At 39.1% G+C, this 15,233-nt stretch overlaps 1 protein-coding gene across 1 annotated transcript in view; it reads left to right on the top strand.

Moving 5' to 3' along the window:
• The first annotated feature begins 8,284 nt into the window (after positions 1 to 8,284).
• The window catches only part of nmo (serine/threonine-protein kinase nemo), a 126,635-nt gene continuing 119,686 nt past the window's right edge, over positions 8,285 to 15,233 (top strand). Inside the window, 1 exon segment of the mRNA XM_074087569.1 lies at positions 8,285 to 8,842. Coding sequence (XP_073943670.1) covers positions 8,649 to 8,842 — 194 coding nt within the window. The 5' untranslated portion in view covers positions 8,285 to 8,648.

Here is a 15,233-nt window from a genome sequence, read left to right as displayed (position 1 = left end):
GGCCTCTAGGTTGGTAACGCATCTGCAATACCCCTGGTGTTGCAGGTGTCTATGGGCGGTGGTAATCTCTTATCATCAGGAGACTCACTTGCTCGTTTGCCATCCAGTCGAATAAAAAAAATGAAAAAGTTTGTGAGTGAGTGAGTACGTTTGTTACTTCTTCACGCTGGCTGGACGGATTTGGATGAAATTTGGCAAATAGTTAGTTTATAACCTGGATAAAACATACGATACTTTTTATCCCGATATTCCCACGGGATAGGGCTAAAATCTTGAACTAATAACCGCTGGGCTTAGAGTCATGAAATTTGGCATGGTTGTTTAATATAACGTCAATGAAAACCACGATGTAATTTTAGGGAATTCCCACGAGAATTTAATAAAATTCCGAAATTTCAACTCAACTGCTACCTATATCCAATGATTTACGCGTGGGAAGCCGTGGGTAAACGCTAGTAAATGAATAAATTGACCCGTCTAGGTATAAATGCGGGTAGTAAATGGAGCACCGTGGCGTACCTACCTACATTGCCGAATATTTGCGAAGACATCGCAGCGTGCAGGCCGCGCTATGCCGCGATTCTGCAGGGCTGCTACGTAATTCGAAAATCGAAGCTCATGCCGTTCGGTCCCTCTAACACTTACTATTTAATACGAGAGGGAGAGGGACGGTACGATACGAACTTCGATTTTCGATCTTTGGAGTAGGTCCGCTATGCTGACGATTACACACACAGCTACTCCTATGTACAATGGCCTGCATAAGTGGATGGACACCTTACGTTCTATAATCGCTTGAACACGAGAGTTGGCGATTTTGTTAAGTGTTCACAAGAAATGAACTAGATGGCGCTGTTAAACAGTTATTATGATATGATCGATATTTTATCCCGTAACAGTAATGTGTTGATAGCTGAGTTGATCGGCTGCTTAGATAAACTCGTTAATGATCATGAGTTCGTATCCTACATATCAGAATTGTTTTTTTTGTTCTTATTTTTATATTTTATAAGTTTCTATTTTAATTTTGTAGATAACTGATATGGAAATTAAAAAAAATACTCTGAAAAAAGGATAACGTTGTAACAGAAATAATACACGTTTTGAAGTTTAAAACATAAAATTTTTATTCCTAAAACAATATTTCTATTCATTAAATATTGACGCAGTTATTAATGTTATACTATATATTAATTAAATAACTGAAAACCAGAAAGTAGTTTGTTCAGAATCCAGAGTAGAATCGATTACACTATGTTTTAAATCAGGTTGTGTTTGAGTTTTTAAATCCTTTTTTTATTGGGCCCAGTCTAAATATTACGAATGCATACACCAATTAAATGTTTAAGGGATGTTTCATACCCTTTAGATAATTTAATACCTACCTACTGGCCGTTTTGCGTCAGTTTGGCTTTCTTCTAAATCTGGCATTAAAAATTACAACTGTAAAGTTAGAAATGAAGTAGACTTACTTACTGATTACGTAAAACATACAATTATTTTAGGAAATAATGAAGGTATTCGAAAATAAACGCAAACAACTAACTTAAAATAAAATGAAAAAATATTTACTGGGTGTCGTGTGAGGTTTTCAGTTATTTAATTAGCACCTGACCAAAAGTTGTATTTTAACATTTTATTGAGGTATTAGCTTAAGTATTCATTTCCGATTCTGGAAAGAGGATTGAAGCTGAACCACAATAAAAAAAATAGTATTTGAAAGTATTATATCTCAGACCGGGTTATCATAAGACTCGAAAGCGTTATAAATTATAATAATTGAAGTTTTCCAGTTTTAAACATTTACTTATGAATAGTTGATGGAGTAGATCCACTGTACTGTAGTGTGTAATGTGTTACTGACAGTTATAATAAGATTACAGTATTTACAGTCATATATTGAACTTTCACACTTATCTCATATAAATAAGTAAACAAAACTATCAAGGTATAATTAAATGTTTTGTTTATAATAATAAAATAATTACTTTTCATAACAAAGTGATACCTACAGGATCATAAATAAAGATAAATATTTTGATATAATACAGTGTGCTAGAAAATCAGATGCGGATATTTTGAGGATCGATTATTTGCATCGTCGTTAATTGGTTTCAATTACTTAAATTAAATTAAAAAAATACAGTTCATGTTAATGCGAGGATGATTATTTTTGGACGGAATGGTATTTTTGTATGAAGCAAAAAAATATTACCACACAATACTTAAATAATTTATGCGTCAATTATGATTCTTAGGTTATTAATTACATACCCTGAAAATATCTGCACCTTATATATTTTATTATAACATAATTGTTTCAGTATATAACCCGGTCTACACGTAACTATCAATTTTATTTTAATAACTGGTGTAACCACCGTGATTGTCGATAACTGCTTGCAAAAAGAATCGCATCGATGCAACTAGATTTTCACACATATTAGAGCCGCGAATAACTGTCCCTTATTTTTACACAGTGGGCTTCTAACGTAACAGAGTTCGCTTATTTTGGTTATCCCAACGTTGGACATGGTTATAACACCCCATACATTTTCAATGGGATTTAAATCCGGTGATCTGGCGGGCCAAGGAACGACTTTAATATTATTTTTGTGTTGATCAAACCAGTCTTGCACAATACGCGACCCGTGTATTGGGCAGTTATGTTGCACAAACGTTATGCACGGCACTTGTTCTTCTGGATAGACAATTCTAACAGTGGGCAACATCATAGCGGGGCATCTATGAGTCGTAGTCTACCCGATCTTTGACGATGCAGCAAAGATCCTTCGTCTTGATATCGTCGTACCCATAATATAACTGTTTTTATCTGTAACAATATAAATAAACATAAAATAATATAACGTAGATATAATTTTAATGAAGAAGTTGGTAGGATGAACGTAAACAAAAAAAAACTCACATTATTAACTCCAATTTCTCTAGAAATTTCCGACATATTTTTTCCTTCTTCATATAAATTAATAATTTCACATGTTTTAACCATTTCAATATTGCGATGAGAACTCATTTTAAAGAATAATTACGATAATAAGCAGATTCAACTTGAAAGAGACGATCAAACGATGTTGCAAGCAGCTGAACAAGTAGCAAAATCTTTGTAATAAAAACTTAGACTGGTAGTTTGAAGATCTTCAGTCTACCCTCTTTAAGTTTCGTTAAACACGCATGACTTACCGATTAATTTTAAGACGACCCGATATAGATCCGATTTTCATCGCTTAAGATAACAGTACGATGGTCAAGTGGTTGTGAACTTCGTTCTTCGTTCGTATGTCACAAGTTCAAATCCCACCAGGCGATAATATTGAGTTTGTGTTTTTGTAAATTTACTGCTAGATTTGGAGATTACTAAAGTTGACACTAAGTCGCAACATGAGTCTTCGTAAATAAAGAATTTAACTATCATCAGCATCCCAGCCTATAGATACACGTCCCACTGCTGGTCACAGGCCTTCTCTCAGAATGAGAGGGCTTGGGCCGTAGTTCCCACGCAGGCCCAGTGCGGATTGGGAACTTCACACACACCAAAGAATTTATCGTTGGAATATTTGAAGGACAAGAAACGATAGTAATGCGAATAATAATATTCTCCTTCTCTTACGACAAGTACGAAAGAGACAGAAAATGTCGTTACGCGCTTCGCAGGCAGGGACATAATTTAGTTACTACGGCAGTGAAATAACAAATTTCTAACATGAATATAAAATATTTTTTTAAGGTCAGCGCCAGCGCCATCTAGTGGCATCTTAATAAACTAACTAAGTTAGTAAATAAGTAAATACCGCTAATACACTTCAAACACATAGATGGCGCCGTTTCACGTGTCAGACGATTATGTTTGGGAATTGTCCATCGACTTTTGCTGGCCATAGTACATGAAGAACTGGTTGCATAAAAGAAGAACGAATGAAATGAACGAGTGAATGTCAAAATCCCGCTGTCATTACATGTTCTTGTGTGCGTGACCTCAACTCTGGTGCACTGCCTATACCTACGTACGACAAAGGTTTTAATGAACGTGGCAAAAATTGAACTTGCAAAACACGCTCTTTTTAAAAGAAAATCAAGTAAGATTTTATTTTTAACTAGCTGTTGCCCGCGGCTTCGCCCGCGTGGTATTTGGTAGAACTGTGCATTTTTCCGAGATAAAAAGTAGACTATGTCACTCTCTGGCCCATAAACTATCTCTATGCCAGAAATCACGTCGATCCGTCGCTCCATATTTGCATTGTCATCCAAGTTCCAACAGGCGCGGATCCAGCCCTCAAAAAAGGTTAAGGTCACAGCCACCCGAAAATCGGTTAAGTGCGAGTCGAAGCATGAACTCGCCCATGAACAATCATGACTCGGGCATGAACGACTTTTGAATTTGATTATTTCACTTTTTCCGCGCATCAAGACATTAGCCATCCAAGCATCTCGATAGCCCGTTAGACCAAGTCTATTAGGGCTGTGGGCATGCCCGCCTATCGTGCCCACGACGGTGGATCTGCCCTTGAGTTCCAACCCTTTATTTGTGAGGTACATACATGACGTATGCCAATTTCAAGAGATTTTAAGTCAACCCGACCACTGGAAGTGGTTCAAAATTAACATGTAAGATTAAAAGCAACCAAACAAAAAAAAAAAGTAAAACCGACTCTATTAAAATTTAAAAAATAAAAAATGGATCCGACTACAAAACCCTTAAAAATATTTTATTACTAGGTACTAATTCGGCTCAGTATCAGATAATAACACTACCTACTGCGAAATCTTTTTTGTAGCTAGGCGGGTGCGAATATCCCCTCACCCACGGCCTCGCGGTCTGAGGGGCCTCGCGCGCTTCCAAAAGTTTTCGGTTTTTCCTCAATTACAAATTTCAAGGGACTCGCAAAATATATCTTGCCCACCCAATATTATTTAGATCCTACGCCGCCTCATTGAAATTTTCAGTTGAGAATAGCATTGTTACTAATATTTTTAACTGCTTTACATAGATTGCTTCACTTTTCCATTTTTCGCATTTTTCCTTTCATCTTAAAATTCGAATTCAGCGCGGAATGCTAACTATCGTCGTTATGGCAACGCTACCAGCAAAATTGATTGTAATGTTTCCGCTAGGTGGCGCTCTATTCCAAGTACGTTAGAGCTATGCGCCGATAAATATTTTGTAGATGCTAATTAATGATACTGGCACAACATGTATTTTTTAAATAAAAGCAAATTTCTTGACCTACACCTACGCAAATAACGTCGAAATAGAAATAAGGGGGGCTACTACAAAATTCTAAAATCGAAGTTCGTATCGTGCCGTCCCTGTCTTTCGTTTTAAAAAATATAAGCATAGCGCCTTAGCCCTTAACATTAGCGTCATGTATGTCTTTATTTGTTCTATGTTTGTTTTTTTGGCGTTAAATAAATGTATTTTCTTTCTTTCTTTCTTTCATCAATTTTGCACTTCGTACCTATTCGTAGTATATAGGGCAAGATGGGTTTTTTTCTTTGCAACCGGGTTCGATTTCAGATGCAGTTTCTCCTTCACTAAAACAAATGATTGATATGAATATGTATGCCTACAATCATTTCTGAAAATCCCAAATATTGTGGCATTTGATTATCTGGCGTAGAATAGAGCCAACGCTTCTAAGTATCGCAGTGTACAAGCCATGTCGGCCTGAAGCATTCAATCACGCACGGTGCCACACCGGCTGCACGTGTGAGATATCCATCCATCCCAGCCTATATACGTCCCACTGCTGGGCACAGGCCTCCTCTCAGAACAAGAGGGCCATAGTTTCCACGCGGGCCCAGTGCGGATTGGGAACTTCACACGCACCATTGAATTGCTTCGCAGGTTTGTGCAGGTTCTCACGATGTTTTCCTTCACCGCAAAGCTCGTGGTAAATATCAAATGTAATGAGAGAGAGAGAGATGCAAGCTTTTAACTCTAGTCGCAAACATATAGCGATCTGCAGTGGCCCAGGGCTCAGAAAGGTGCTAAGGTCCTGCCCGAAGGAGGGAGTGCATGCAGCCAGTGCCCGGGATCTGGGATCTGGTACAAATACAGCGAGCAGTTGCCGCGACACTTCCGCGAAATCTATATTGTCTATGGCAATGCCTTTAACTCTATGGTAAGTTAGTCTATGACTTCCTGTTCTGTCGATCTGTCATAGTTCAGTTGGCGCGCTCGTGAGTGTGACTTTTCTAGTAAATGTTCAGTATTCAGTTTACTAGTCGTAAACGTACTATACTAAGTATACCAAGTGCCAAGTAGCATTATGGGTGCGTTAGATTTATCATCTACCTACATTAACCTGTAATAACAAAATGTCCGTTAGAGACAGATATCTTGACAATTGTGGTCTGTGTAACCAATTCTTTGACTCCTAATGTGAGTAGTTAGAGGCTCGTCCACCTGGCGCCGAGACTAAGGTCTCAGAATATGAAAGCGATTCCCATGTTAGACTAACTCTTCATGGTCCCTATGGATATGAGGGGGGAGCTGCTCCACAGTCTGCCTTGCAGTATGAGCACAGTGGGTGACCTGCGGCGATCCCACTGGATGTTTAATATACAGGCTCCGAGAGTACCGATAAGCACATATATCGCTATAAAGAAAGCATATGTTTTATTTAAGTTAAGAAAGCATATGCATTAGTTGAGTTATGTACAATTGTGTATTTACATAATTGTACATAACTTAACTAATGATGATAACCATATAAGTTCACTAGGTAAACCTAAGACACCTATTAGGGCTCCATGCAGTGGAGTCATACTTTATCTACTCCAACAGGTGGTAAATAAAGTATAGCGAAGCAGCCTAAGGCAACGGAGCTGAAAACAGATGGCCTGACTAGGAGTATACAGGTATGAGTCGCAATCTTAATCACTTGCATACTATAATGAGAATACATATAGTTGATGCATTGTTCAACCAGGGCAAGTGTCACTGCCCTGTCTATGTAGGTACGTTAGGTAATGGTGTAACGGCCTAGGATAAAATCGTGGCGACAGCAGTTAGGGTTGCCCGGTAGTGTCCTTTCAATGCAAGTATTTTTGGTATAGCTTTATATTATATATACTCCTCTAGGACATTTGGACTGGATTTGACAGAACATGTGGGAAAAAAAATTGAATGAATGAATGTGTGAATGAGTAAATGTCTAAATTCTGCTGTTATTACACGACATGTTGTAGCTGTATGTGTAATCATTCACTTCAACTCTCGTGGTGTTTTACATGTCAATTATATTATGGATTTAGTTTACAGCACATCATGTCTGTGAAGCTTACTATATTCATTTAATAAATGCATAATAATCTTTATATCTCATCATCATCATCAGCGTCAGCATCATCATCAGCCAAAAGACGTCCACTGCTGAATAAAGACCTCCCGGATGATTATTCGAGCGTTTCAACCGTCTCATTTAAATAAATAATAAATAAATATCATGGGACACTTGACACCAATTGACCTAGTCCCAAACTAAGCAAAGCTTGTACTATGGATACTAGGCATCGGGTTAACATACTTATATAGATAAATAATTACTTAAATACATATTAAACATCTAAGTCCCGAGAGCAAACATTCGTATTATTCATACAAATATCGATGGGATCGAACCCGGGACCTCAAGCTTCGTAGTCAGGTTCTCAAACCACTTGGCCATCCGGACGTCATTTTTCTTGACAATTTTCTGTGTAAATGGCTGAATACACACTTACAGTTTTTTAGTTATTGGTAGAAATAAGAACTTATCAAATAATCGAAAACGACATCAAAAACCCCAATTCGTAAAAAAATGTGATAAAAAAAAATTAGGGGGCAAACGAAACGCTCGAATAATATGCGGGAAGGCCCTTAGAACGGCTCAGTCAAAGTCAGAGTCAAAGTAAAAGTCAAAATACTTTATTCCATTTAGGCTATAACAAGCACATGAATGTTAAAAGAAAAATCTACCACCGGTTCGGAAAAACCTCTGTGCGAACAGTGAAGTGAACTACAACTTGCCACTAGCATCTACCGGTTGCCCGTAATTCTTATGTCCAACAAATCACAATAAAATTAAAATTAGAACACCAAAAGCAAAAAGAGGTTAGTAAAGTTCAGGAAACCATTTTTGAAATAGGTTATATTAGTAGATTTTCGTTTTTACCAAACGGCTTGGTTCGGCGCAGTGCTCTATTTCATTCAGCGGACGAATCCAAGCCAAGCGAAGCAGCTGTTTATCGCGTCGTCGCCATTGTTGTTTGCCCTCTCGTTCTCGCAATCCCTTCCCTTCCAGTCTCGCTCGATTCTCGTGGCGCGTGGACGTTTGCGTAGCGCTGAGAGAAACATCACGGTATCCTTCTTTGTCCAGAAATTTAGATCTGGAATAGAAGAGGCAAACGCTGGTTTGCATACACTTTCGTTTTAAAGTCGCGTGCGTGAACAACCTGGTGAATTTGGTGTATCCCTCCGAGCTTGTGTGTGCGTTCAGTGTTTCCCGCATAGTCGTTCGAGCATGAATAATAAAGAAGCAGCCGGTAAAGTCGCGTGGATTTCGGGAAGGAGCTGGTGACCGGAGCGGTGTGCGAGTTTCGAGGGTCTGTGATGAGCCTGCGGTGACGGCTCGCCGCGGAGCGGTTGGATGGCGGCAGTGAGCGGCCCTGCGCGGCACTCTCGTGTGTCAATGAGTGTGTCCATGTCGCTCATGCAGGGAACGCCGACGGCGTCGCAGGGCGCCATCCTGGCGGCGGCGGCGCCCTACTACCAGACGCCGGCCATCCCCACAGACGTGCAGCCCGACCGGCCCATCGGCTACGGCGCTTTTGGTGTCGTATGGTGAGTCACGTCTCTCCTTATCTAAATCCTAGAGCCTACTTCGTAATTTTCCGGCAAATTAAACGAGCGAGATGCTTGTCTGATTGAGTTTTCCAATTTTGAAATAGGTAGAACTGCGGATTGAAGAATTGACTAAAACTTGGCCTGCTATGCTCTTTACCCAAATTATTCCTTGATCGACATATCGACAAGTTCTAAACAAAAGTTATAAAAGTTCCCTTATAGAAAAACATCTTTTAACTTGATAGTATGGTAACTACCCTACGTACATGTAGTTTTAAAATAAATTGCTGAACTTTGTTCATCCGGACACAAATAAAAAAGTCTTGTAAAAGTTTCATCCATTCAAATAGAGAGAATAACATTTCATACAGTTTTAAATGCAGAAAAGCTAAGCAACGAGCACCAACATAGAAACTTTATTTATGAACTGTGATTTCTACATTTTAAGGTCATGAAGGCACATTTGATTTCATTCTGCTAGAGAAGCATCTTCACATGGTTTATGAGAAGATCTCTTTTACATCAACTGTATGGAGTGATTCATAAACCATGAAATATTTTTATGTAGTAACTACCTACAAATGCTAACAAAGTAATGAATGACCTTGAATGTGCAGAAGTGTACTCTTCTCAGGTCAAAGTACATGAGTTGACTTACTGTCCACCCTGTCACATAAATTTTTATTATTATTATTATAGAAAAATAATAAACAATAGATGTAGATACATGAATCAGTTTGACTGTCCATCCATCCCAGGCTATAATAATGTCCCACTGCTGGACACGGGCCACCTCTCAGAATGAGAGGGCTTGGACCATAGTTCCCATGCGGGCCCAGTGTGGATTGGAAACTTCACACACACACCATTGAATTGCTTTGCTGGTTTGTGCAGATTTCCTCATGATATTTTCCTTCACTGTAAATTTGTGTTAAATTTCAAACATAATTTTGCACATGAATTTTGAACAACTCAGTTGTAAGCCAGGGTTTGAACCCACAATCATCTGCTTGAGAGGCCATAGGTCAAACCCCTAGGCCACCACGGCTATTATAATATTATATTATCATTATTCTTTATTTTTTTTATTCTTAGAATTAGGTTTTTATAATAGTTATAAAAAGTAGGTAAAATACAGAAAAGTACATACAAAATAAAAATATTATAAAAACTTAACCTAGTTTGCTGCCGTTAATGGGGCCGGGCCCAAGCTATGGGTGGTCAGGGCCGCAGAGTGAGGAACCTCCGGACGATGCGTTCCGTGTCCAGAAGTACCGCCTTCTGTATGTGACCCTTGATCCAGCCATCTAGTGAGAGTCTGTTGAGATGTTGGTCGAGACTTTGCGCTATTAGACCGTTTGCCGAATTATTACTTATCATTATTATTATTATGTTTTACTGTACTCATGCACAATGGTGGGCATTCTGGTCTTCCAGACGCTGAAGAAACCACTAACAAAATAATGTTATGGACTGGTTCAGCAACCCCTGTTGCGGACATATATATTTTTTTATTTTTCCTTGACAGATTAATGTTTTCAGACAAATTAGACAAGATATCACCAACAGAAGTTGTCAAGCTAACACACAAGTAATATTTACCCCCACTACAATATATACATACAGCCACTGCAACTGCAATGTAGCCGAAACGTCGAGGTAAATGTTACTTGTGTTTGTTAGCATGATAAGTCCTGTTGGTGATATTTTGACTATGAGTGAAAATCAGGAAAGTTTAAAACTGTAAATTAGACAAGTTTTCAAGCTCAATTTCTGTGCGATTCCAAAATATTGCTTAGGAACATTGGTGTCACTCTTTCTAAGCTTTGGTATTATCAAATTAATCTTTTGTTTGACAGTTAGGTGTGTTATTTGTTTGCTATTAGATTTACAGAACATGTGGAATCTTAACAAATGGTATTGATTTTACTATTATTCATTTAAAAATGTGCTTGGTGATTACACATTATTAATGTCTTCAGTTTCAAATACATCAGTCTACTTAAACGTTTCAATTTCATTTGAACACTTTAAAAGAAAATTGAAAATTTTAAAAATAATTTTGTTCTATAATATGTGAGCATATACATAATGTACTGAAAAGAGTTTTTACACAGGCTGAGCAAAGGTCAACCTTATGTCAATGTCATAAAGACTGACATGGAAAAACTTTTCTCACTTTAACTATTTATGTATTATGTATAGGTAGGTTAATAATACACATGAATAATAGAAACATTGTGTGCGCAATTGTTATTTACTTAGCCAAATCAGTAAATTCCTAAATTTGGTGCATTGTGTTCAGGTAGGAGATGTAATAACAATACAATACAATACTCTTTATTGCACACCAATACAGTAAACAGTACAGAGAACACAAGTATATACATAAGAACAACATAAGATAGGTACCTAAATAAAATGTGGACAATTTGTGTCATACTTCCTGGTGGTGACATGGTGTCTCATGGAATTCAAACTTGCATCAAAAAAATTTACGATAAATGTACTAAATTGTACGCTAATAAAAAAAAATACTGCCCGGAGTTACGAGAAAACAGTGATCAATCTGTCACCGCCAGGAAGGATACTTTCTGGCGGGGACTATCCTTTGTTCCTTGGCAACTAACTGTAAACCCGTGCTATTAAAATGAAAGTTTCGACGAATTAACATTTATTAACGGTTTTTAAAGAAAATAAGTTATAACGAATAATTATTGGAGTAGACATATATATTAAGATGTGTTCTATGAGACATTTTTAATTTTCATTAATTTTTTATGGAATAATCGAGAATAACCAACAAAAATGCAACGTTGCCAGCTCAGCAGGTATAAACGCTCTTAAACTAAATCTAGAATTGTATTTTGCAAAAGATAGAATGTCCTGTGGCCGTACCCGTACACGCTTGAGCGCTCGCGGCGATCCACCATCCCTTTCTACCCTCATCTTTTACCGTGTGACAGAAAGAAGCGGTAAAAAAGATTGTGACTCCTAGTGCGTTGGACGATAAGGTCTCTGCTCACTTTAGTAAACCTAGTGCATCTAATGGTCGCTGGATTCAGGGCGGCACGGCAAGTCGCATCACAGACAGTTGCATTGACAATGGGCGAGACTGCTGGCCATTATAATATCTTCGGGGCTTGCGGAGCTGCCCATTGTCGTGTACCTACACAATGCGAGGAAAGCGTATTCAACACATTTAAACTCGATTACCGTATAACTTTTACAATTTATCTTGAAATGAAAAGAAATCGCTTTAGGAGGTATTGAGACGTTTTCTATCCAAGCAATTTTTGGAGTAGCATTATTAAAAGGTTAAAAAATTTCTCCTTTGATTAATGAATGTTTTTTATATTAAGTTCGACGGACCCTGTATATTTATTTATTAGACGCAACCGACGCCCGTCTACTGCGCTGAAAATTCTCCAAAAGATAGTACAAAAGTGGCTGAATCCATACTAATATTATAAATGCGGATGTGTGTGTTTGTATGTTTGTCCGTGTTTCACGTCGAAACGGAGCGACGGATCGACGTGATTTTTGGCATAGAGATAGTTTATGAACCAGAGAGTGACATAGGCTACTTTTATCCCGGAAAAATGTACAGTTCCCGAGGGAACAGCGCGCTATAACCGAATTCCACGCGGGCGAAGCCGCGGGCAAAAGCTAGTATTGTTCATTTTATGCTCTTTTTTATAGTACTGGATGGCAAACGAGCAAGTGAGTCTCCTGATGATAAGAGATCACCACCGCCCATAAACATCTGCAACACCAGGGGTATTGCAGACGCGTTGCCAACCTACAGGCCTAAGATGGGATACCTCATGTGCCAGTAATTTCACCGGCTGTCTTACTCTCCACGCCGAAACACAACAGTGCAAGCACAGCTGCTTCACGGCAGTATTAACGAGCAAGATGGTGGTAGCAATCCGGGCGGACCTTGCACAAGGTCCTACCACCTGCATCTGCACCTGCTTGTCGTTTACTTGCATGCTTGACGTGTATTAGCGGTTATGAAATGTAGCTCAAGTAGTCGAAACGGTCATTTCACGTTGCAGTCATGCTGCATTGCCTAAAACAATGTCGCGTTTGAATCGAGCGTCACGTGCGATTATGACCGGGAGCGGCCGTTGATCATGTGGTCGCTTTAAAAAGCCACAGAGACAATTTGCGTTGATGGCTCGAAGGGCACGTGGTACCAAACACCAAATTGAGTCAGATATAGTAAGATTAAGTAGTATTCAGCCGGAACACGCCAAAACACTGGCAATATCGATTGTGGGAGGACATACACACGATAACATTTTTATTCCCCTTATAATTTGTTCTGTGGCAGCAATAGAGTACAATAATGATAAATAGCATGAAAAAAATAATAAGGAGGCGCCAATTTCTTCGAAATGCCTTATTTTTGAGGGCTTCAAAATGGCAACAATTTCGTTTGTACATATGTTAATTTATTTTCAGCCATAGTTTGCGTACGACCCTAATAAGAAGTGAAACAAACCACCTCACTACTCCACGAATCAGTTGGGTAATCCGTCGAACAATGGTTTTCTGCAAGGAGCATAAACTGCCAATAAGTACCTACAAGAAATAATAGTGTTGGTTGATGTGGGGGATAGCACGGAACGCACGAATTATGCTAAGCTAAGTAAGGCACAACCACATGCGGTACTTAATATGCTTTATGATATGTGTCTAGTTAAAAAGAAAATACAACGTAAGATTTTGCACGAATTGGTTCCTGTTAAGTTAATTACTTATTACACAGCCAATTAATTAAATTCTGTTTATCTTGAAATAATTGTGGCCATTGTTAACTGGCTGACCTTTCGCAGTACCAGCTTTACAACATACGAACACGAACAACTCGATAAGATGCGAGGAAAGCTATCGTCGCTTCTGATTGCTCGCTGTAACTCGTGGCATCAAATTATGGCTTTAACTCTTCAGTGTAAAAATAAACAGGTAACGTTGTATTGTTAACACGTGCTTCAAACTAACTTTCCAAGCGATAGCAACGTAGTTCACAGGCTGTAATCCGCATTGCTCTCTGTAAACACGTGGTGTTTGTGTCGGTCGTTGACGTGTATTTGATCTACTGTGAACGACATAAGAGCGGTTTTCAATATTCATGTTTCACGCAATCGAATGCACATTGCGCGTACCTAGCGACCGCAGCCGTCTTCAATTGATTCTACACTTTGTTCCTCTACATTAAGTTTCTAGTTTATACGCTCGCGAGTTCTGTTATCGGTATTAATGCAACGCCTGCGTGTTCCCAGTCTGTTCGAATTTCAACTCTATGTTTCGGTTTTAGGACTTGCTTTGTACAGACTGGTTTGGTCGTTGTTTGTCGGTTGAGCAGTGCAGCGGGGGTTGTTAGGTGGGTATGGGTGGATGCTTTGTGTTGAGTCGTCGTGCGTAGGTAGGGCTCCGACGGCGCTTGGCGCGTCGATTGTGTGTGAACGACCGCGACGAGGGGTGGCGCGCCTGATTATAGCGAGACCAAGTCGATCGCCCGGTCGAGGGCTCTAAAACCAGATCCGGACCCGGAGTCTACCCGAGCGCCGCTCTCCCAGTCCCCAGCACTTTACTCGTTCGTTGAATTTAAATAAGGACTTCTTTTAGCATAAACATTTTGGTTATGTTCTTTGCAGTGGGCACTTTAATTTATTCGAACATGCCTTCTTTGCATTTCGTGCTTTTGTATGTAGTAGGTAGCAAAACACTAAGAGAATGGAGGACGATTTGGGTCGCGCATAACGCATATGCGCTTCATATGTTCATCGTTCCTTGCAATAGATGGTTTCGTCACCGCGTGCCAGTGACCGTCAGTATGATGGCCACATTACAGTCTGATTGTTGTCATAATTGCAACAACATGTCTTACATGTTTATTACCGCTGTTAGTAACTGAAGTCTACGTTATGATCACTATGAACGATTGCACTGACTTGACAATATAAGTAAAAGAATATTAATTGTGCGGCTGTCGAGGCCGGGTGGCAATTGGGGGAATCGATCATCCCGGGCTGCGTAGGTGTTATTGATTGAACCAAGGCTGCTAATGCTTCTGGCATGAATACACAAAAACCCATAGCAGCCTGGGATGTAAAAAAAAGGTCAGGGGCTTTAAAATGTCATTGCTTATATTATACCAAACGCTCTTGAACAAAATCGATGTGCACTGAAGTGGAGAAATGATTCTTTTACGCTTTTTATATCGCATGCTGCGCAAAAGCTTCATGCAGTCCACCTTTAAATGTTGCGGAGAACCTGCGTGGAGACAAGTTGGTGACAAAAAAAATTGAGTGTGTTCGGATATTAAAACGAACTTTACATGTAGGTAAGTATACGTGTAATCCAAAACGAAATACAT

Source organism: Choristoneura fumiferana, chromosome 5, assembly GCF_025370935.1.
Source record: "Choristoneura fumiferana chromosome 5, NRCan_CFum_1, whole genome shotgun sequence".
Lineage (NCBI taxonomy): Eukaryota > Metazoa > Arthropoda > Insecta > Lepidoptera > Tortricidae > Choristoneura > Choristoneura fumiferana.
Note: the sequence above shows the minus strand (reverse complement) of the source record. Positions and strands in the feature narration are given on the sequence as shown.